This window comes from Diabrotica virgifera, chromosome 1, assembly GCF_917563875.1.
Source record: "Diabrotica virgifera virgifera chromosome 1, PGI_DIABVI_V3a".
Classification (NCBI taxonomy): Eukaryota; Metazoa; Arthropoda; class Insecta; order Coleoptera; family Chrysomelidae; genus Diabrotica; species Diabrotica virgifera.
In genome coordinates, this window is record NC_065443.1 from 129,511,388 (window position 1) to 129,533,535 (window position 22,148).

The window sequence follows — 22,148 nt, forward strand, 5'->3', positions numbered from 1 at the left end:
TGGAAATTCTTTGTCTGAATTTGACAATATTTCAAATCTGTTATTAGAAATAAGACCAGAAAATGATGAGTCACTCAAATTTTTTGCCTCCAAATATGAGATTTTATGTTCAATCATGATATTTTTTATTTTTTTTGATGTTCGAAAAAAGGACAGTTTTTAGAGATCGATATATGCTTATCAGTTTTACAGTGTATGCAATACTTTTTTGTTTCATCACATGTATGTATGTCATTTTTAATTTGTCCACATTGTATACAGTATTCCTGTGTACCTTTACACTGTCTAGAAATATGTCCATATTTGAGGCATTTATAACATTGCGTCACTTTACCCAACAATTTTTCCACTTGGAAAAATACATAATTTATCACAACATAGTTTGGCAAACAATTGCCTTCAAAAGTAATTATAACATTACGTCTAGGGACGTATTCTGTATTTCCATCCTTTTCTACTTTCCTGTGCATTCTTTTAATATCAATAATTGGTGAACTAGAGCTCATATATTTTTTCAAATAGTCAATATTATATTTGGTATCAACATCGCGTATCAGTCCTTTGATTTCCAAGAGGTGATTTGGAATGTACGCTTTTAAATTATCGTCCTTTAAGTGACTATTATTGACTAAATTGTTTGCATCCAAAATAGATTTGGGGATTACTTTAACACGGTTTCTTCCTATACTTTTAATTTGCTTAATATTATTAATCTTTAATTTTTGATGTAAAATATCTGCAACAACCATTGGATGCAAACGGGAAATATTCTGATCATTGGTCTTCTCAACATAAACACAACAATTTTGAAAGTCGTAACTATTACAATTAATATTAAAAAGTTTTACCTCCCTTGTAGCAGAAGAATTTGTGGTGATAGTTCCTGTATCCATGTCTTGATTACTATCACTAATAACTTCAGCAGTATTTAGTTCGCACACTGGCGTCTTTTTTATATTCTCCCCCATCTGGGGAGAATATTTTCACTTTTGTATCACTATTCTACAATATGTAAATGTTTTTACCCACGATGAAATTTAAATGTTTTAATTGTCACAAAAACTGCGAGCTGAATGTCAATATTTAGGTACGTTTAACCATGGCCAAATTTTAAACTGTTCACACAAAAGTTAAACACCGTGAAAAGAAGCCTAGGCTGTTTAACCCATAGGACTGAAACTTCTTATCAATGATAATTAGAACCACTATAAAATTAATTTAAGTTAAACTACTAAAAAATTAATTTTTTCTGGAGCTATTTTAGATGCAACCGTATTTGACGTTTATTAATGTCAAAGTGATCTATAATGGATTTTGAAGTTAATATTTCAATTTTAGGTCGCATGGATTTACATACTTTATTTCTGAAGTTATATTGACGACTCCCTTGAAAAGCAAATAGAGTCAAAAAATTTTTATGAATACTTCGTGTCTTTAAAAGTGAAAAAGCGCTATTTTCGATCCTTATTTATTATAAACAAATTAGCTGTAAATTTTTAAAAAAATGTTGCTAACTTTGGCCCTAATTGACCTAGGCTAAATTATTTTTTTTAAAGTTCGTGTAAAAATACCATCTTGTAGAATATGTAAAAAAATGTTTGTACCGGCCATAACAAAAAAGCTATTCAAATTGTTTATAAGGAAAAATTGACGAGACTTTTGCATAATTATTTATTACTAATAAATGCACTTTTTATTAACTTTTTTTAAACAAGTTTGAAAGTTTATCTTATGCTCTTTTATTTGACACCTGCAGAATCGTTCTAACATTCTGTTTTTCTGACTTATTTTATTGCAAAAAAAAAGCTATCTGGGATAAACAATTTGAATAAAATATAAACAATTGAATAAATGGCTTCGAAATTTTTGTCACATATTAGGCACTACAGAATCCTCATTTGACAAAAATTTCAAAGCCGTACACTAATTTTTACAATAGTTATTGCAAAATTAATTTTTTTGCAATTTAGACCTTTTTTCTCAATTATATTAACAATAAATAAGTATATCAATCTGTGTAATACGTCATTTTAAAGCTTTTTTCATGCTCACGAAGATGTTTGTACTAACGTAAACACAAGGTACACTGTTTTCCATTGATTTGAGAAAAAACGGAAAAAATGCCGTTTTTCGACATTAAATTGTTTATAAATAAAAATGGCCGTTAGATCCTACGCAGGAAATAGTTACAATTTGTTCTCATAGGTATTACCTGTCGAAAAAACGCTTCAGTACCCTGGCTGCTCGAGTGTCACGAACAGGGTATAATATTGCCTTATTACCCTGGCCTAATTGTAGGGTATCTTATGAAAGTGATTATCCAAAAAAATTTCATGGGCATATTATTCTGAACTAACCCAAGCTGTTCGCCTTGTCTAAATGGGTCAGAAAACCATTGACATATTAACCATAGACCAGGCTAGGTATATTATGCCGCTCAATGCATCTGGGTGTCACGCCAATATCAAGTACAATGGTGTAGCTGTCTTTGTCTGTTGTACGAGTGTGAACGTATCTACCAAGAGGTGTGAGCAAAGGGAACGACACAGACAGAGACACAGTGGCAGCGGCCATCGTATGCTAAGCGCCGGTAGAGAGAGATAGATAGATCACCGACCCGAACTGCTTCGCATTACGCTATTTTTCGTACCTTTGCCTAATCTATGTAATATTATATCTATGCAGAAAACTATTTGTCCACTTTACTTTCCTCATTTGTCAACAAAAGTTGGAGTCAAGCTTTTATGCTTTTAACCATAGATTAATAAACAATTATTTATGGTAGGGAAGCCCAAGCGTGGATTTGTACCCCTACCATACTATGGACTCTTAATACAGGGGCGTGTGTTGGGGGGCAGTCCGTAAAAAAATCTATCCTTTAAGGAAAAACTCGAAAACGTCAGATTAAGAAAAGTTATGTTAAGTACCTACATAAAGAACAGTATACATTTAAAACATCTGACGATTTGGGAGGGGCGTAAGGACGAGTCAAAACTATTACAAAAAAAGCGAATATTTCGCGAAATGAACATCAGATCGAGAAACTGAAAAATATATGTTACTTTAAGTGAGGTGGTTACTTTAAAATCTTAAATAGGAACCCCCGTTTTTTATTGCATATTTGGATTTCTTATGTAAAAATAAGTAACTTTTATTTGAGACAGTTTTTCGATTTATGAAGAGATGGCGCTATAATCGGAAAAACGATTTTTGAAAATGGAAAATTAAATAAAAGGAAAATGTCCACTTAAATGGAAAATTTTAGTAAATGCAAATTTAGAATTGAAGGCTACTATCCCCTAGAATCCTCTACTATTTAAATAAACTAAATTAACGTTAATGTAAAAGATACTCACTTTGACTTTTTTGTCGATTGGTGGTTTTTCTAGAAGACACATCGAAGTGGTATCTGTCCGTGGGATTTCGATGCAAGTCTGCGATCCCCTCTTTTTGTTGGAGACCATCATTCCTTCTTCTGTTTCCTCTTCTTCTTCTTCTTCATTTTCTGCCGTGCTTTCTGAAATAAAAAATAGTATATAAGACCGCTGTGAAGAATATAAATTAAATAAAATAAAAAACTTACAGTGAAGTAAAACCTTATGATGTAAATGGTATATATTTATTCTAAAATTTTAATTATTTAAAAGATTTAAAAAATCTGAATTATTTCGATCTTATCAGAGCAGACGATATAATTAAACACACCAATATATTAAAGTAAACATTGAACCAAAAAAAGTACGTAAATATAATAAAAAACAGCATTGATTCAAAAAAGGGGAGTCTTAATTTTCGTCCAAAGGTCTGTATCATTAGTCCAATAAAATTAGGTCCAAACTAATGCTCAAAAACAACAAACAATAAAAAGTTTGTTAATATTACGAAATTGGATACATTAACACAAAGAATGATGTTCGTTACATTAACGAATTAGTCCATCAACTATATGAACATTATTTTTAATTTTCAAGAATTACAACGTATATTTAATGGACTTTGTAGTTAAGAATTAATGTATCGGAATATGGGTACGGTTAAATATAGTATGTATCATATTTTTTTCTTCTTTAATAGCCTCTGGAAACTGCGCTCATTTAGCCAGCAACACTTCTTAAAATTAACGCCTAACCAAACCTACCATACACCAAGACCAAGACCATTACGAATCCAATCGAACAATCAAAGGAAAAACAACCTCTCACACCCAGGTCATTCAGGGTGACTAACCACATACTAAGTATTGATACGGGGTATTATTACCAGGAAGATAAGGCAAAGGTAGTAAAGCTAGACCTAATCTAAAGTTTCAATTTACAGGACTTAACATAATCTAGAAGAATCCTATAGATTGGCGGTTTGTTCAAAGCTAGTAAGTTCATCATACTTATTATATGGGGATAAAAGTTTTCTTGCAATATTGAATATATCAATATTCAATAGATTTCTTTGTGTCACATATATGTCACATGCAAAAAATATATGAGCCAAGTCACTTATTGTATTGCAATTTTCGCACAGTACCTTGATTTTATATAGATGTGCGGGCTAACAGGCATGGCCAAATTTTAGTCGAGAGATAGTAACAATAACGTGTCTTGAAAAATCTAAATTTTTATGCCAATAATCTGTCGGGATTTTCGGATGTAAAAAAATATACCTTGTCTGGCAATTTATACAGTATTCATTCCATTGAAGTTTCCAGTTATCATGTAGTCTGGTTTTATAAATTCTTGAAGTCCAATATCATTCAATGTTTTCTCGCCATTGAAACTGTCTTTTGCCAACTGATCTACTTTTTCATTATTTTCAAAACCAATATGAGCTTTTATCCAAGTGAATTCTATATTGCACTGCATAGTTGTTAGATTAGATAACAGTATTTTTAATTCTTTGATGTAGGGATTTACGTTAACAGAATTTTCGTCTAGTTGACTAGAGAAACTTTTTAAAACTGATAATGAGTCGGATAATATGTTTATTTGCTTGAGATTTTTTATTTTCGGCGTATTGGCATGCTTTTATGATAGCTATGGTTTCTGCTGAATATATTGATGTATTGGAATTAAATTTAAATTTTTCTTTAACATCTAGTGATGGTATATAAACTAGAAAGCCCACACCATCACTTTGTATTTAAGCATCGGTATATATTTGAAGGTGATTAGGGTATTTTGCAGTATAATCATTAAGGGTAGTTTTGCTAAGTGTGTGAAGTTCAGAATATGAGGGAATTAGAATTATTGATGTTACTAAAGCCTGAAAGAAATCCGATTGAGGTGGTTTTGTAATAATTTTGCTGAACATAAGGTGGGAGAGGTTTTTTAGACTGATATTTTATTGTTAAATTAAAGTAGTTTAGTGCAGAAATTTTCTTACTTAATATTTTATATAGGATTTTAGAATAAACTTTTCAGATAAAAATTGTCTTCTGAGTTCTAAGGGAGGTTCTAGAGCTTCCACACGCAAAGGTTCACAGGGAGTCGATCACATTGCTCCCAAACATAGTCTTAAAGCAATATTTTGTATTGCTTCTAACCGTAAAATAAATGTAATTATTAATACATAAATGCAATTGTTGAATTAAAAATTTTTCTACGTTAAATAATTAGGGATGCAGGAATTCAAAAATTTTTAATTTTTAATTGAGTTTCCTATGGCCCGCTTGACGATTCACCACCCGGTATATTGTAACAACCCGCTTTTCAGCCGAAAAACTCAATATATTATTCCATATTTTCGATACAGGTATTCTCTGATATTCTTTGCCATAAATTGAAGTCTCTCATATTTAAATATTTCCATTTCAATACTCAATCATCAAGAATACTTTTCGAAATTTTATTGAAATTGAGTTAAAGCTAATAGAAGATATTGGAATTGGACTGGTCCTTGCCGCTTTATCCAAATTGAACAATTTTAGAGCTCTTTATTGACATTAAACACAGAAATACATACAAAATATTTATTCGCAAACTTGATTTTTATTGAAAATATATTTTTTGAATATAGGCTGAAGTTTTTATGAATACAGACATTTTTAAGGGATCTTGACAAGAACTATGAGTCATGCCGATGCAGTATACAAGTTTACATGTTATTTACAAGGCAATAGCTCTTTTCAAAACCCATTAATACCTCTACTCTTTTCTACATATCCAATATTTCGTTAGCAGTCGCTAACATTCATCAGGAACGCTTAAGTAATATTAAAGGTACAGTGGTGAAATTACGTATTAAAAAAGAGCTTACTAGGTTGAGGTAGTTGTCAAAGATGTTACATATAAAATACAAGCGGCCTTTACAAAAAGAACAATGCAATGAATGTTCGATATTAAATCAAAAAATATAAAAATATAAGTGTTTAAATATAAATAATTATGTTAAAAAATACTAAGTATTAAATTATTTTGAAATATGCGCACAAAAAGGCTTCAAAACAATTATGTTAATATGTTTTCATTATTTTGACAGAAAAGAGATAGATAATTGTGAGATATAATCTAGACTAAAATCATTATTGACTTATAAGTTTTTGTAAGTTTCAAGAAGGAACGAATATATCTCCGTTAATTGCTTAATATCTGTTGTTTTTTTTATTGTTTATGTTACATTAAAATATGTATTGATTGTGACAAACAATATATTGGCCAAACTAATAGACGATTTAAAGATCGTATTATCTCGCATGAAAGTGATTGTAGATTATATCCAGACAGGTGCTCTTGACTTTATTCAAATGACATTTATTTACCCGAATGAACAGATAAATAATAAAAATTACTGTAAATAGTCGACATTTTTTCCTTATAAGGAAAGGCTCAAGGTTTTAAAAGCACTCTAAAAAAGTAAAATCGTTCAACTAGGAGAGCCTAATGAATTAAGTTTTGGTGGTAGGGGTAGTCCCTTCTCACGCAGTGTCGAAAAATACCTATTAGTTGTCTCAGGAATTGAAAAAAAAAAATGAATGCATTAAAAAGCCTTGAACCGAAATTTTGCGCCTACGCTCTTTATGATTTCTTACTTAAAAACTTGTACACCGGAATTCATTTTACATAAATTTGTATAATTTCTTAAAAATTACGATTACCAAAAATGTGGAGTAAAAAATTTATGTTCCAAATACTTCAAGAAAATTTAGCAAAATTACACTTCGTTGTAAAAACATGAGAAATTCCTGCAAATTTAATATCCGCTTACGTTGGCAAATGGGAGAACTACATAAACATTTTTGTATACATTTCGATTGCAAGTTTATAGATGAAAAATTGAAAATTTATGAACTATATGCCAAGCGTCATATTTTTATGGTGCTCCAGTAACATTTATTTTAAAGTATGAAAGGAAATGAAATAAACGAAAATATTTCATTTATTTTGAATGATAATATTTTATACCACTTCTGATATTGTGTTGTGTGATTGATGGTATATGGCTTATTTTGAATGGTATGGTAAACATGGCTGTGAGGTTTATGTTTTGTTTTAAAATCAATTATTTTTTCATTTTTATAGACGTAAGGTATTTGTGCAGTAATTCATCTATTAGTTCTTGTCAAACAAAAATATTTTTCTTTTGTTATAATATAACCACGACCAACACTGTTTTATTATCCAGAAAAATAAGTTTGGGTTGGACTCCATTCGGAAAGATGAGGGATGAGGGATGAGGGAGAAAAATGAAACAAATGTCCTAATCCATTTAAAAAGGAAAGTTTTCAATCCGTGTGTTTTACCGGTTCTCATATATTGGAGAGTTTTTAGGCCCCTTATGTCAGCCACGTTAAACGTTATACGCTATTCTGCTCATGCGCATTAACTGAAAAATAACGTATTACTTTATTAGCGGACAAGGTATCCACTTATTTAGGTAGAAATAAGGTTCACGTTATTAAGCGATTACGTATTTGTAAGATTGCCAAATGTCATATATCTAAATAATAAAAAACGAAAAAAAAGGTCATATGAGCTGAACCAAAGACAACTAGAATAAAAAATATAGTAACGATGTATAAAATTGTAATCAAAATTTGTTTTTCTTAAAAACTATCAGGTAATAAACATATTATATAATTGAATATAATCTGCTTGGCAACCCTGGTAGAATAATTCTAAATTACACCATTTCTTGAGAAATCTGACACTTGATTGAATTGTCTTGTTAAACTTAGTATGGATGTTTTGTGTTCCTAAAGTAGTAAATTGTCTTTGGTGAACGTCTTAATACATTATGGCAAATAATTCAATAAAATAAGTTATAGCACACAACTGCCGTTTTGTAGGTTACGTTTGCCAAATGTCAATTAACGTTAACTTGTGTGCGTATTTTCTGAAGGGTTTCAAAAACTATTTTAAGCAAACACGTTATCCCTTATTTATCACTCAGTGCACATGACAAGTATAACGTTTTACGTTTAACGTACGTCAAAAAGTAGAGGGTCTAAAATCTCTCTATTATACGGACTAGAAACCTTAACTCTCACAAAAACATCAGCGAAAAAATTGAGAAGGACAGAGCGTAAAATTGAGACATCAATGAATGAAATAAGCTTAAGAGATAAACTAAGAAACGAGGAAGTTCGTCAAAAAACCGGATAAAAAGATGTTATCGAATGTATTACAAGGCATAAATGGAGATGGTGGGATATGTTCTAAGAATGAAAGAGAACAGGTAGACAAAAAATAGCTTGAATAGTGACCATGGCCGACAAGTGAAGCCATGGAAGACAGCAACGCGATGGACCAATAACATCAAAATAATTGTGACCAATTATACAGCAGAGGCACAGGACAGATGAAGATGGAAATATCTGGAGAAGGCCTATGTTCAACAATGGACAAATCAGGACTGATTGATGACGATGATGACGAAACTGCCAAATTAATTCTAATGTACATAATGTATATGTTACAGTTCAAGTTGATTCTCAGTTAGAGTTGACTCCAACTAGTTGGGGTCAACTCCAACTGAAACGAGCAGTAAAAGTTGATTTTAAAAATTTAAATCAACTTTTACTAGTTGGAGTTTACTCTTCCTGGATCGATTCAGTAAATGTTGATTATACGAGAATCTCAAGTGCATTTTTGATGAGTGTGCGTTTCTTTGTTTTGACCGTTTCAACTACTTATTAGTATAGTCTGTAACGTCGCCCCCGTTAGGTAAATTATTCTGATTCGATTTTTTGCACAAACTTACTCAAAGAAATACATCCGTATAACAATCCTTATAACAAATACACAGGGTGTCACGCGGTACCGCGGTCGAAAAATTGTTTAACCAATTTTTGTTAACCAAATTCACAAAAATAATTTTTATCTACTCTATCTCATACTTATTATGTAAAGCAGCGGTTCTCTGTGGTACATGTACCACCGGTGGTACATATCATTATTTGCGGTGGTACGCAAAACACACAAAAACTTAAAATAGTAGTACATAGTAAGTCTTGATTATACAATCTAAAAATATAGAAATATAATAAAAGAAACTTTAGATGGTACATGACTCAAAAAGATTGAGAACCGCTGATGTAAAGGTTTTATTGTGTGAAAATTGTAAATATAGAGAGCAGTACATGAAGGGTTTAAAGTGTGTCTGAAGTAACAATTTATTTTGTATGAATATAATTGCGAAACACTACATAATTTTACTTTTTGACATAAATTTTATTAATAATAAGATAAATTTTGTTCAATATTTTTAATAATTAAAATAAATAAATTTTAATTTCACTCAAATAAATAATCGATTGCTGTCATTGACCACTTACATTCAATCTCGGTTAATTTGATTAATAATCGCGGCAGGTAAAGTAACATTCTTTTTTCAATACAACAAAGTGTTACTTTACGGCCGAAAATGAGGGCAAATGAGTACAATAATGAATAATTTTAGTGAAGTCAGAAACTAAAAAAAATCAAAGATTAAAGCTACCTCTATAAGATCCTGAAGAAATTTTTGTCATTATTTCATTAATAAGATATTATTTTTAATTATCAACAAGTCAACAATGAGCGCTAAGCGTGTATTGAGGCGGCCGTCAATGTGAGTGCGAGTGAGATTCACCATTGGACGGCCGGAATGGTGCATCTCTTTAGCACTCACCATTGACAGCCGCCTAATACGCACTTAGCGCTCATTGTTAATAATTATAGATAAAGCTTAGTAATAAAATAGTGACAAAAAATTTCTGCTAGATCTTGTAGAGGGGGCTATAAACTTTGATTTGGCCACTTTCTGACTTTCATAATAATGGATTTTAACCGAGTTATTAAGCCTTGAAAATGGCTATTTTCGCATTTTTCAAATTTTAAATCGCATATAACTCGACAACAATCAATTTTAAAGAAAAATCACAAAATACCTTTTACTTGAAGTGAAAAAATTATTTTTGTGAATTTGTCTAAAAAAATTGTTTAAACAATTTATCGATCAAGGTACTGCCTGGCACCCAAGTTTGTGCAAAAAATTCGAATCGGAGTAATTTACCTAACGGGGGCGACGATAAAGCCTAGACTAATTTGAACATTTAATTTTTAGAATCGGCTGTTTGTGTGAATCAGAATCAACTTTTACTAAATTGCATTGGGAAGAGTATACTTTTCCTAGTTGGAGTCTACTTTTACTAGTAAATGTTGAATATAAATCTTCATTTTATATTTATAATCAACTTTTACTGAAACCAGCCGTTAGAGTTGACTCCAACTAGTTGGAGTCAACTCCAACTGGATAATCAACTTGAACTGTAACATATACAATACATATAACCAAATAATGTGTTGATTTATTTTTCTTCTTTTTTTTCTTTGAGTCCCATCCTTTATCAAACGTTGGAAATAATTATGACTTTGCGCACCTTGTTGCCTGGCGCTTGAAATAGTTCTGAACTATACTACTGCAGCCAAATCATTCCTTCAAGTTTTTAAGCTATAATATCCTTCGTCTCTTATTTGTATGTTTATATCTCCGGTGTTCTGGTTGTCAACTCCTACCTTGACAGTTTGATCGCAATATAGATTATATGTAATATATTATCTCGACTCTCAACCAAGGGCGGATCCAGGACCGATTTTCGGGAGGGGCTATGACCTTTTTTGGGGAGAAGTACCAGGGGGTCTGGTGGTAATTTTTAAAAATCATTGTTGCAATGGCGAGTTTTATGACACTTTTCACACAGTTTTGAGGGCCATAATGACATTCAAAAGGTAACATTAATAAAGTATTAATATTAAAGTCAGTACCGATTCCTACAAATTTCTTCGGATCCAAGTGCAATTCATTCAATAAGTTTAATACTTTTTTTTTCAATGCTTCTCCTGTCAGGCCTTCGTTCTTGATTTTCACTAATTATTTTTATGTTCTCATAAGTAAGCGTCAATGAACTTGACAAAGTCTTCACGAATGCTGTTATTGTGTATGTATCCACTATGTACCTCAAATTTAGACAAAGCTCTTCCATGTGGGATACGTCAGTCGTTTCGGCAAATATGACAGAGTAATAATTTGCACTTTGAACCTGATTCATTATTTGTTCAAATATTTCTTCACAACATGTTATCAATTTATTTCGAATGGTGCTACTAATTGTATGTTGCTCAGGAAGATGCTGTGGATAGGTGTTGTTTAAGAGTCTGATCTCCTGATGCGATTTTAAACCTTAACAATTCCCCTCGTTGCTAGGTCCAACATCTTCGTCCAGAAGCAGAAGGCCATTATCACGATGACCTCTTAGAGAAATATTTTCTCGACCTAAGAACCCTATAGACCATAAGATCTACCATTGGTCGTAGTCTTTCTCAATTTTCTTGTATCTCTTTAGACCTCTAAGAGTCTACTTTTGCGGGTTGCGATAACTTTGTAGAAAATCCAGCCCAACCTGAACGAACTCCTCGTGGTATGATGTTTTTTCATGGGTTTGTATGCCTCCGTCTTTGCCCATGAGTTTGCCAAGAGATGTTAAAGGTTTAGTGACAAGGCTTTGGGCTGTCATCCCTTTATTGTGACCATATTTTTCATTAGAAAAATAAAACGCAATACTTGCAGAACTATCCCTTTTGATTGTGTGAAAGTACCAACCAACTTCTTTGTTCTCAGTGCTGGTGAAACGCTTCTTTTCTTTTTTATTCTGTATGTGTACAGAATGTGGAAATTGCTACTATTTTAAGGGCTGCCAAGGTTGTTCTAAAAATCGGCACTCTGTAAAATTATCAACATTTTGATTTACAAAGCATCCTATGACATTCTTGAAGCTTCCGTTACTGCTTTTGTTCAATTCTAGTCCAGAAGACATATTTATCCTCTGGTTTATAAATATATATGCGTTTAAAACTAAAAACATTTTAACTGCAAATATTTAAATTTATATTTTTTTAAATTCTCAGAGGGGGCCATGGCCATGGCCTGGATCCGCCCTTGCTCTCAATGTTGTTGCTTGTTAATATATATATATATATATATATATATATATATATATATATATATATATATATATATATATATATATATATATATATATATATATATATATATAGCTATATTTTAGCTATATCATACTGATGACGACTAATAAGTCAGAAACTCGTGTCTATGGTTGCATTCCACCTTGTGCATATTTTGTTTTTTATATATATATATATATATATATATATATATATAAACTTTTTATGTTGGATCTTATCAAATGCCTCTTCAAAGTCTACAAAACATAAGTAAATGTCCTGATTCATATCCATGCATCTCTGGTCCAGCACATTCAAGCCGAATAAAGTATCTTTTGTGCCCATACCATTTTTCTAAAGCCAAATTTTATCATTTATTTTACGTCACTATAACCACTTTCGCTAATGACACTGCAATAAGACAGGTGGTAAAGATAATACAGACTCAACTATTAGTCTACAAAATACATTTAATAAATTACATAACTGGACTTAATAATATCTCCCTAAGTGAAGGTGAATCGGTTCCTATAAACTTTACTAACAAACGAGAGGAAGACAAACCTGTAAATATAAACGGACATGAAATTCCATATAGTCCAGGGCGCATCTGTTTTGAGATGGACGTTGAGAGGTGACTCAAATTTTTTTGCAGAAATTGCTTGAAAATAACTCAAATAATAATATTTGAGTTATCCTCCCAGTCAAAAAGGTCCGGAACATTGTTTAAATAATCAAAATGTCAAAATATGAAGGAAAAATTCGATTTTTTTCTTTGTTTTTTGATTATAACTTTAAAAGTATTCATTTTTGAGAAAAGTTTTACTGACATAAAAGTTGCTTAATTAAATTTCCTACAACACAAAATTAGCTAATAATTTTAAAAATAGTAACCCTTGTTGCAAAATAGCACTAATTGCAAAAAAATATACAAAAACAAGTATTCGCATTTGACGTTTTCAAACCATTTATGCTACACTTAGGACCTTCATACTTTACACAGTAAAACTTTATGATATAGTTAAATAATACTGTAAATTTCATTAAGATCGGTTGAACAAATTTTGCAAAATAAATTTTGCAATCCAGCTTTCGCAAAAAAAATTCATTTTTTCAAAATGTTGCAGGACTGAAAATAAAGCGGATAGCAAGTTAAATTTTTTTTGCGTATAGAAGTGTACTGTACCTTTTATTTGTAATTTGCAAAATTAAAATCGATTAACTACCACGGCGTCAGGAATTTTTTTAAATAAATATTAATTTTTGGTGCTACGCGCAGGACAGCGGTGTTCGATTCACACAAGTTGATTGGCACCAAAATTACTTCCAATCTTTATCTAATATATTATTTTCTTACTCTACATTTTGTTGTATTTTAATATTTTAATTCCACAAAAATCAAACTAATTTTATTATTGTTTGTGAAATATTGTTTAAACAATTGGATATGTTTAAAAATAATAAACTTATATTCTCTAAGTTAAAATAATATGAACAAAGAAAGTTTTTGCTAACAAAAGTGTTATTTAAAAGGACAGAGTATGTGTTTTTATTTTGCAATAAACAAATTAATTTATTTATATCGAAATGTAATAAAAATTAAAATGTATCAATCATTATCACAGGTCATTGGAATACCCAATCAGAGTAATAATCAGAATAATTAATGTTTATTTAAAAAAATTCCTGACGCCGTGGTAGTTAATCGATTTTAATTTTGCAAATTGCAAATGAAAGGTACGGTACACTTCTATAAGCAAAAACAATTTCAACTTGCTCTCTGCTTTATTTTCCGTCCTGTAACATTTTGAAAAAATGATTTTTTTTTGCGAAAGCTGGATTGCAAAATTTATTTTGCAAAATCTATTAAACCGATCTTAATGAAATTTACAGTATTGTTTTATTATATCATATAGTTTTTCTGGGTAAAACATGAAGGTCCTTGGTGTAGCATAAATGGTTGAAAAACGTAAAATGCGAATACTTGTTTTTTTATGGTTTTTTCGCAATAATTGCTATTTTGCAACAAGGGTGACTATTTTTAAAATTATTAACCTATTCTGTATTGTAGGAAATTTAATTATACAACTTTTATGTTAGTACTACTTTTCTGGGAAATGAATACTTTCAAAGTTATAATCAAAAAACGAAGAAAAAAATCGAATTTTTCCTTCATTTTTTGACATTTTGATTATTTAAACAATGTTCCGGACCTTTTTGAGAGGGAGGATAACTCAAATATTATTATTTGAGATATTTTCAAGCAATTTCTGCAAAAAAATTTGAGTCACCTCTTAACGTCCAAATGTACTAATATTTTTACAGATGCGCCCTGGTCTAATATGCTAATACAGCCAAATATCTAGGTTTAACCCTAGATGCAAAGCTGAACTAGAACGCACGTAAAGAAGAAAGAGGAAGAATTGGGTATCAGATTTAAAAAGATGTATTAGCTTCTGAAAAGACAATCAGCGTTGTCAATCATAACAAGCTTTTACTCTACAAGCAGATTCTAAAACCTCAGTGGACGTATGGCATCCAACTTAGGGGTTGTATCAAAAAATTAATATTAAAATTACGCAGACTTTCCAATTGTTAACGCACTTTGGTACATCCGAAACCAAGATATCCAAAGAGACTTAGGGGTGATGTATGTTGATGAAGAAATAAAAAAATCGCTAGCAGGCACGAAGAAAGATTTTCACAGCACCAAAACGTCAAAGCCACTCACCTTCTGGATCACTAGCCAAAAAAGAAGACTCCAGAGGACAAAGCTATACAAGTTAGTGTAGTGCATAGTGCAAGTTAAGTGAAAAAGCTATCGTGATTGGTGCACAAGAAAAAAAGTACTTTAAAAATTTGAACAAGCTAACAAGACACCTCTAGGTGATTCTTAGATTAAATTAGATAGTAAGCTAGTACAGTATGCGCCAAAATAAACGACACTGAAAAACTAAAGCTATATTAATCATGAAAAATTAAATAACAACATTTCAAATAATGCGAATTTTAAGTTTTGCTTCTATACAAAATGTGTTCAAAGTGCTCGCCATCTCATAACGCTTAACAAGATTGCTTAGCATGTTATTAAAAATAGGCTGCTGCATTCTTCTGAAAAAGGTCAAAATTTTTTCACGAAGTTCATCAATAGTTGCCGGTGGGTTTTCTGTAAAAACGGCTTGTTTCAGCATACCTCATACGTAAACATGAAGAGTTGTTAGATCAGGTGAATGAGAAGGGTAAGGAAAATTCGTGTTATGGGAAATAAATTACGCGGTCTTCAAAATTTTGTCTAATCAGATCTAAGGATGCTCTCGTGGTATGACAAGTAGCCCTATCCAGTTGAAACCATTGGGTATTCAACTGTATGTTTCTGGCACGACAAAATTGTCTGAGATCAATAAAAAATGGTGTCAAAATTTGAAACTCTTCCCGAAATTGATTGGCAACCATTAACAAACTAGGTCCATTTGATCGTCCATTCCCGTACGAGCGGAAATAATACTCAATAATAAATATTTTTTCTTGCGTTGTAAGCACTATATCGAATCTTTTTGACAGTTTGTTAGAATAAACAATATTTAAAAATACCATGACAACTATTGTCACTTGTTTCATATGACGCGATTATATTTCACAGGCTTCCTGATTTCAGTGTCTTTTGTTTTGGCGCATACCGTATCTATAAAAAAGTTACTGATTGGTCTTTGACTAGATTGTAGCATTAAATAACCAACATAAAAAAATCTGTTTCACATTCCAGAGTTTTAACAATTCTGCTGAGTATTATTTTCAAAATTGTTTTAAGCGTGTTACTCAATAAAACTTTCTGTGACGCAAGTAAGGTTGTTGCATTTGACTTTTTGGGAATTTTTACAAAGTTCTATGCAGTCATTAGCTGGGGATTGTAGCAATCTGATATATTTTAGATTAAAGAGTTCAACCATTACATCAATAACGTCTTCAACATCTTCATGTTATTCTGAAGCTATTTTCTTGTGGCGTTTTTATAATCAATTACTTTTAATGGGAAATATGCCACACTTTTACCAAAAAATGATTTTATTAAGGTTTCGAAGCCCCAATCGGGTTTCGTTGTCAAAATATAAAATACTAATAGTATTTTATACTAACAGTATTTTGAATTTTGACAACGAAACCCGATTTGGGCTTCGAAACGTTAATAAAATCATTTTTTTGGTAAAATTGTGGCTTATTTCCCATTAAAAGTAATTGATTTCAACATCTTCATTTGAGATGGGATTATTTATTGTGTTAAATTAAATTTATCCGACGCCCTGAATGGCACTAAGGATTATGAGAAAGAAGAAGAAGAAGAAAATTAAATTTATATACAATATTTTAATAATATTTTTTTTGTATTTTTTTTTCTAAATGATGTAATGATGTTCTCAGAGTTACACAGCAAAAACTGCAACATTCTTCTTTAGCCCTCTATTTAATTCGAAAGATTTTTACTAAGGACTGTCCAAGTTCATCATTCATTTTTATCTACATATTTTTTATTGTATGTTTTCTATTATTTTTTTTTATATATTTTTTTTGTATATATTTTTTTATGTTTTATCGTTCTTTTTTTATTTTAATTATAATATTTTTTCTTTTAATATATAACAATTTACAAGAAATACTTACTCTATTTTGCAATTAAAATTTAAGTTTAATATCTAAAATATGTTTATACAATAGTCGGTATACCAACTCATTGTTTTTTAATGTTAATAAATAGTTTAAATTAATGGAATTGCGGACATCAGTCAAAGAATACAGTGACTTTAAAAACATGTTAACGTTATTAGAACTAAGTCAACAGGTCAAAATTTTGTGTTGTCATTCATTTAATGCATTAATCTTCATCTTTTTTTGTAATAACCCAGCTTTCATAACCACAGGTTACTGCGGGTCTAATCAATGTTCTGTAGATAGTTATTTTTTTACACAATAGTTCTAATAAGTTAGTCGTCAAAATTAAGCTAGTAGGAAGAATTTCATTTTCAATAAAACAAGAAAACGATTTCCGACCTAGAGAGCTGACATATCAAACAAAATATTATATTTATGGTTAATTTTCAAAAAATATAATAACTACCCCATTATTTTCCTAGATATATTACAACTTTTACTTACCGATAACGAAAACTGGATTAGGTGTTTCTAAAATTGTTTGTGAGATGTGTTTTATATAGTTCCTATACACCTTTTTGGGCATATTTTCGTTGACGCACAAAATTTATATAACTATACTATTAATTTTTAAGAAAAAACGTCAATGCTTCCGTTCACCTATAGTATTTGTCGTTTTGCTACTCTAACTGAGCAATATCGCTTTGAAAACATTTGCCAATAACACCATATCGGGGTGCGTCACGCAATATTGTTAAGGTATAAACAATACTCTTAATAGGATTAAAAGCTAAAAAACCAGTCTGTTTCCGATTGGGAATTAATATTTAGTCTAGAGGACTGAAACTAATTAATGTATTCGTTGAAGGGTTGAAAATAGTATGAATAAATGAAAATATTTTGTAGCTTGGAAGCAATTGGTGTGATTGTGTCAAATAAATATTGCGTGGCACTTGTCTACATCAACACAAGCCAAATATACCAGTCTGAATCAATTAGGGTGCATAATATATAAATAAGCTTATAATTTTTGCCTACTTTTATAAATTTCCCTACTATCATTTGGATAATATAGATAAAATAATTTTTTAAACATTAGATATATTTTTTTTCTTATATAAATATAAACAAAATATTGTAGTTAAAAGTAAGCCAGAAAGGATAAAACGAATTTAAATGATATGCTGAAAATTACAGAAGAAACTGCGTAAGAAAATCACCTGAGAACAAAATATACCATCATACGAAATTTGACAGGGAAAACGCTTAAAAGTAGTAAACCAATAGAAGATAAAAAAGCAAGATAAACGCAGATAATGAAATACAGGAGTTAAACGATTGCACAAGTAAAATTATGAAAGAAGAAATACGAAATACGCCGAAACAACTAGAAAATGGCAAAACCGCTTGAAGTGGCATCCTACCGAGAAATTTAATAAAGGCTCAAAAGAATCAGTAAAAAGTTACACAAACTCTTTAGCAAAATATGGGCCGACGAGGACCTACCAAAGGAATGGAACGAGAGTGTAATCATTAAAGTTAGGAAAAAAATGGAATCTATGCAGATACAAGAATTGATAAGCAGTAACACTGCCGAGACCAAATACACAATAATGTCTAATGAGAAAGAACAATGGCCCAATACACTAGTCACCAGACTGCAGAGATTACGGTGGGCAGGGCACGTGGTCCGCATGCATGAGAACAGAATTCCCAGAAAGTTGCTAAATAAAAGACTCCAAGAAAAAATACCTGTTAAAAGACCAAAAAGGATGTCAAAAACCTCCTAAAGAAACGTTCATGGAAAAGAAAAGCAGTAGATCCAGATAATTGGAGAAGCTTGATTGGAGGCCAAGGCCCGGTTTGGGCTGTAGTAACATTGGATGGATGTAGAAAGAATATTAAAGAAACCAAAAAGCAACCAAGTAAGCTTTCGAGCTAAACGCTCCATTATCGACCAAAACACCTTCAATAGTTTAAGCAGAGAGCAAATGTAGAAGATTTGCAAACTATTTAGACTGCCAGTGAAATACATAAACTTGGTCAGGTTATTCTAAAAGGATAGAGCCAGATTGGAACATGCAAGAGACATAGTAAAGTCGGTTCGCTAAACTCAGATCCAACTGGTTAGTGATTTTAGTAAGTAATTTTGCCAATTTGGTAAAATTGACAAAATAGTTATTTTCCTAACAAGTGCAGAAAGTCATTCTTTTCCGCACGCGCCTGCAGTTTGCCGAACTACGCGAAGCGGGAGTTCGGCAAGCAGTCGAGTGCGGAAAAGAGACTTTCTGCAAGAGTTAGGAACAATATTTTTTCTAAGAATCTTTAAAAAATTACCAAATCTTAATCAATTAATTTAATTAATATGAAAATACATACACAAATTAATTCTTTGACAAGGTTGTCAAAACCAAACTTTCAATATAATTAGTAGGGAACGGATTTATATGCGATCAATTTTGATGAAATATGCGCATATATATGCGGTAAAAAATTACGAAATATGCGCAAAATATGCACAAAAGTTAAAAAAATGCGCATTTCGAGAAACCACAAATTTTCTGTTCGATTCTATTCTAGGGGGTTCTTTTATAGGGGGGCGGCAATCTTAGTTATTGTCTTTCAAATAAAATCATTTTTTTATATATGCAATTTATTCACAATTTTTACAAAAACTGCTACCAATAGTTACCTATTTAAAATAAAACAACAATATCACTATAAATATTATATCTTCGATTATAATTCACTTTACAATGTGTTTTTCCAAATTCTTTACGAGGAAACATATTCTTTGATCAGATAAAATATTTTTATAACTTGAAAAACTCCTTTCAACATCAATAGAAGTAATTGGGGCGTATTTAAAATAACTTGTTAATTTCCGTAAATCGTAAAACTATGGTTAAAGGTGTAAATTCTCTTAACAATAGAGGATTTAAAAGAATCACCAGAATTATAGGTACCTACTAAATATAATAAAATATAAAAGTAAATAAAATTCGGATTTCCGGGTAAACGTGGGGTAAACCATCCTTCATCACTTTAACTTCCTACAATCATTTTATAACGGCGTACTATAAGCACTATAAGTACTTTGTGTAAAGATCGGGTATTTTCTAAGAAAAAATGAAAGGCAGTGCATGAGCCGTCTCTCTTCAGGTAGTTTTCGAATTAATAGATACGACAGCCTGTGCGGGGAAATATTTTGTGTCGAAAAAAAATTTAAAATTTTTTTGGACTTAAATGTTTTTAAATAGGCACAAAATATGCATGTTTCTTTAAAAATATGCAAAATTTAGTAAATTTCTCAAATATGCGAAATATGCATGCAATATGCATTTAGCATAAAATCCGCTCCCTAATAATTAGTTAGAATGACGACGATCTTGGTTTCCATGACGATGATTCAAAACGACTGTTATTGTCTACCGATTTGACTTTCGAATACTATGTCAAAATAATTTTATTTCATCGAATTGTCGCGTTAATTTCATTAAAACAGGAACACAATAAGATATATTTGAAATAAATTAGTAAATAATATCTAAATATTAGTTTATTGCATGTATTATAATTACTTTAAGGCCGTATTAACATATCTAAATTAACACGCGTGCGGAAAAGTAAAAACCGCGTGCGGAAAAGTACCACGCGTGCGGAAAAGTAACACGCGTGCGGAAAAGTGAAACTTTCTAAACTAAAATGCGTGCGCGAAAGTAGACATTTTTGCACGCTCGTAGAAAAAAGTAATTACTAAATAGTTAATAATTACTAAATAGTTGGTAATTTTGTCAATTTTTGCAAAATTGACAAAAAATAAAAAAATTACCTACTAAAATCACTAGCCAGTTGTGTCATGAGTTTAGCGAACGGACTATATAAGATATTCTATACAAAGTGGAGTTAGGCAATGATGCGTACTAACTGTCCCCGACACTAGTCCTAACCTTAACCCATAACGGATTGGATTATTTTTTTAAATCTATTTTTTAAATATATTAAATAGTTTTGGAGATATTGTATTTCCTTGTTCAACCCATCTATTTGCCTCTCACCTGTGACCTTTTTCTATTGTTTAAAATTCGCCATTTTAAGAGTAGTTCATTCTTTCACGGTTTTTGCTCTATATTTTAAAGAACCGCTTGGATTGACATGAAATTTGGCATACGTATAGCTTACATGTTAAAGAAAAAAAGTGATATTGTGTCGATGTGTGCTTTTGCCCTGGGGGTGACTTTCACCCCCTCCAGGGGGTGAAAAAATATATGTCCAAACTAAGTCCGGAAATGGGTAAACTGACTAATTTTAAGTAACTTTTGTTCTATAGAGCTTTTCCGCCAAGTCAACAGTTTTCGAGTTATTTACAAGTGAATATGTTCATTTTTCAACAAAATAACCACATTTTTAGACGGTTTTTCGCAAATAACTTAAAAATTAAGTATTTTGTCGAAAAAATCGTTTTTAGCAAAAATATAGCCTATAAAAAACTAAAAAAAAAATGGTGTACGCGTTAGGTCTCTGGATATCGTAGAACCAGAGTTATAGCCAATGAAAAATAGATTCATATCCACCAAATTTCAAATAGAATATTTCGACGTGAAATATCCAAAAAAATAAGCACTTTTTGGGGAAAACCTATTTTAACTTTTTTAAAGTGTTTAAAAAAAGCTTTATTCTGTTTTTACAAAAAGTTTCTAGCATCAAATTAGAGCAAGTTACGCTCAAAATAAAGTTGGCCCCTTTTGTTTTTGCAAAAAAAAATCGGGAAGACCACCCCCTAATTAGCAAATTAAATTAAATTAATTGTTACCGCTCCAAAAATTATTTTACTTATGTTGTGTTTATCTGATCTGTAAGTTTCATCGATTCAAAGTGCTTATTTTTGAAAAAAATTGGTTTCAAAGTAAAATTTTTAAAAATTTAAATTTTGAAAAATATGTTTATTTTCAAAATAACTTAAAAATTGTTAGAGATACTAAAAATCTCGAAAAACAAAAAAGTCAGATTTGCTTTCCTGAATCTCATGTATTTTTTGTTTTTCTGTTAGACAAAAACTGATTAAGATTT

The 22,148-nt window shown here is 30.9% G+C and overlaps 1 protein-coding gene across 2 annotated transcripts in view; it reads right to left on the minus strand.

Annotated features, from left to right (window-relative positions):
* Positions 1-22,148, minus strand: part of LOC114332030 (transient receptor potential-gamma protein) — a 673,697-nt gene that overhangs the window by 599,448 nt on the left and 52,101 nt on the right. For both annotated transcript variants that reach the window (XM_050644362.1, XM_050644358.1), the window contains exon 2: positions 3,357-3,517. In XM_050644362.1, coding sequence (XP_050500319.1) covers positions 3,357-3,517 — 161 coding nt within the window. The remainder of the gene's footprint in view (positions 1-3,356; positions 3,518-22,148) is intronic.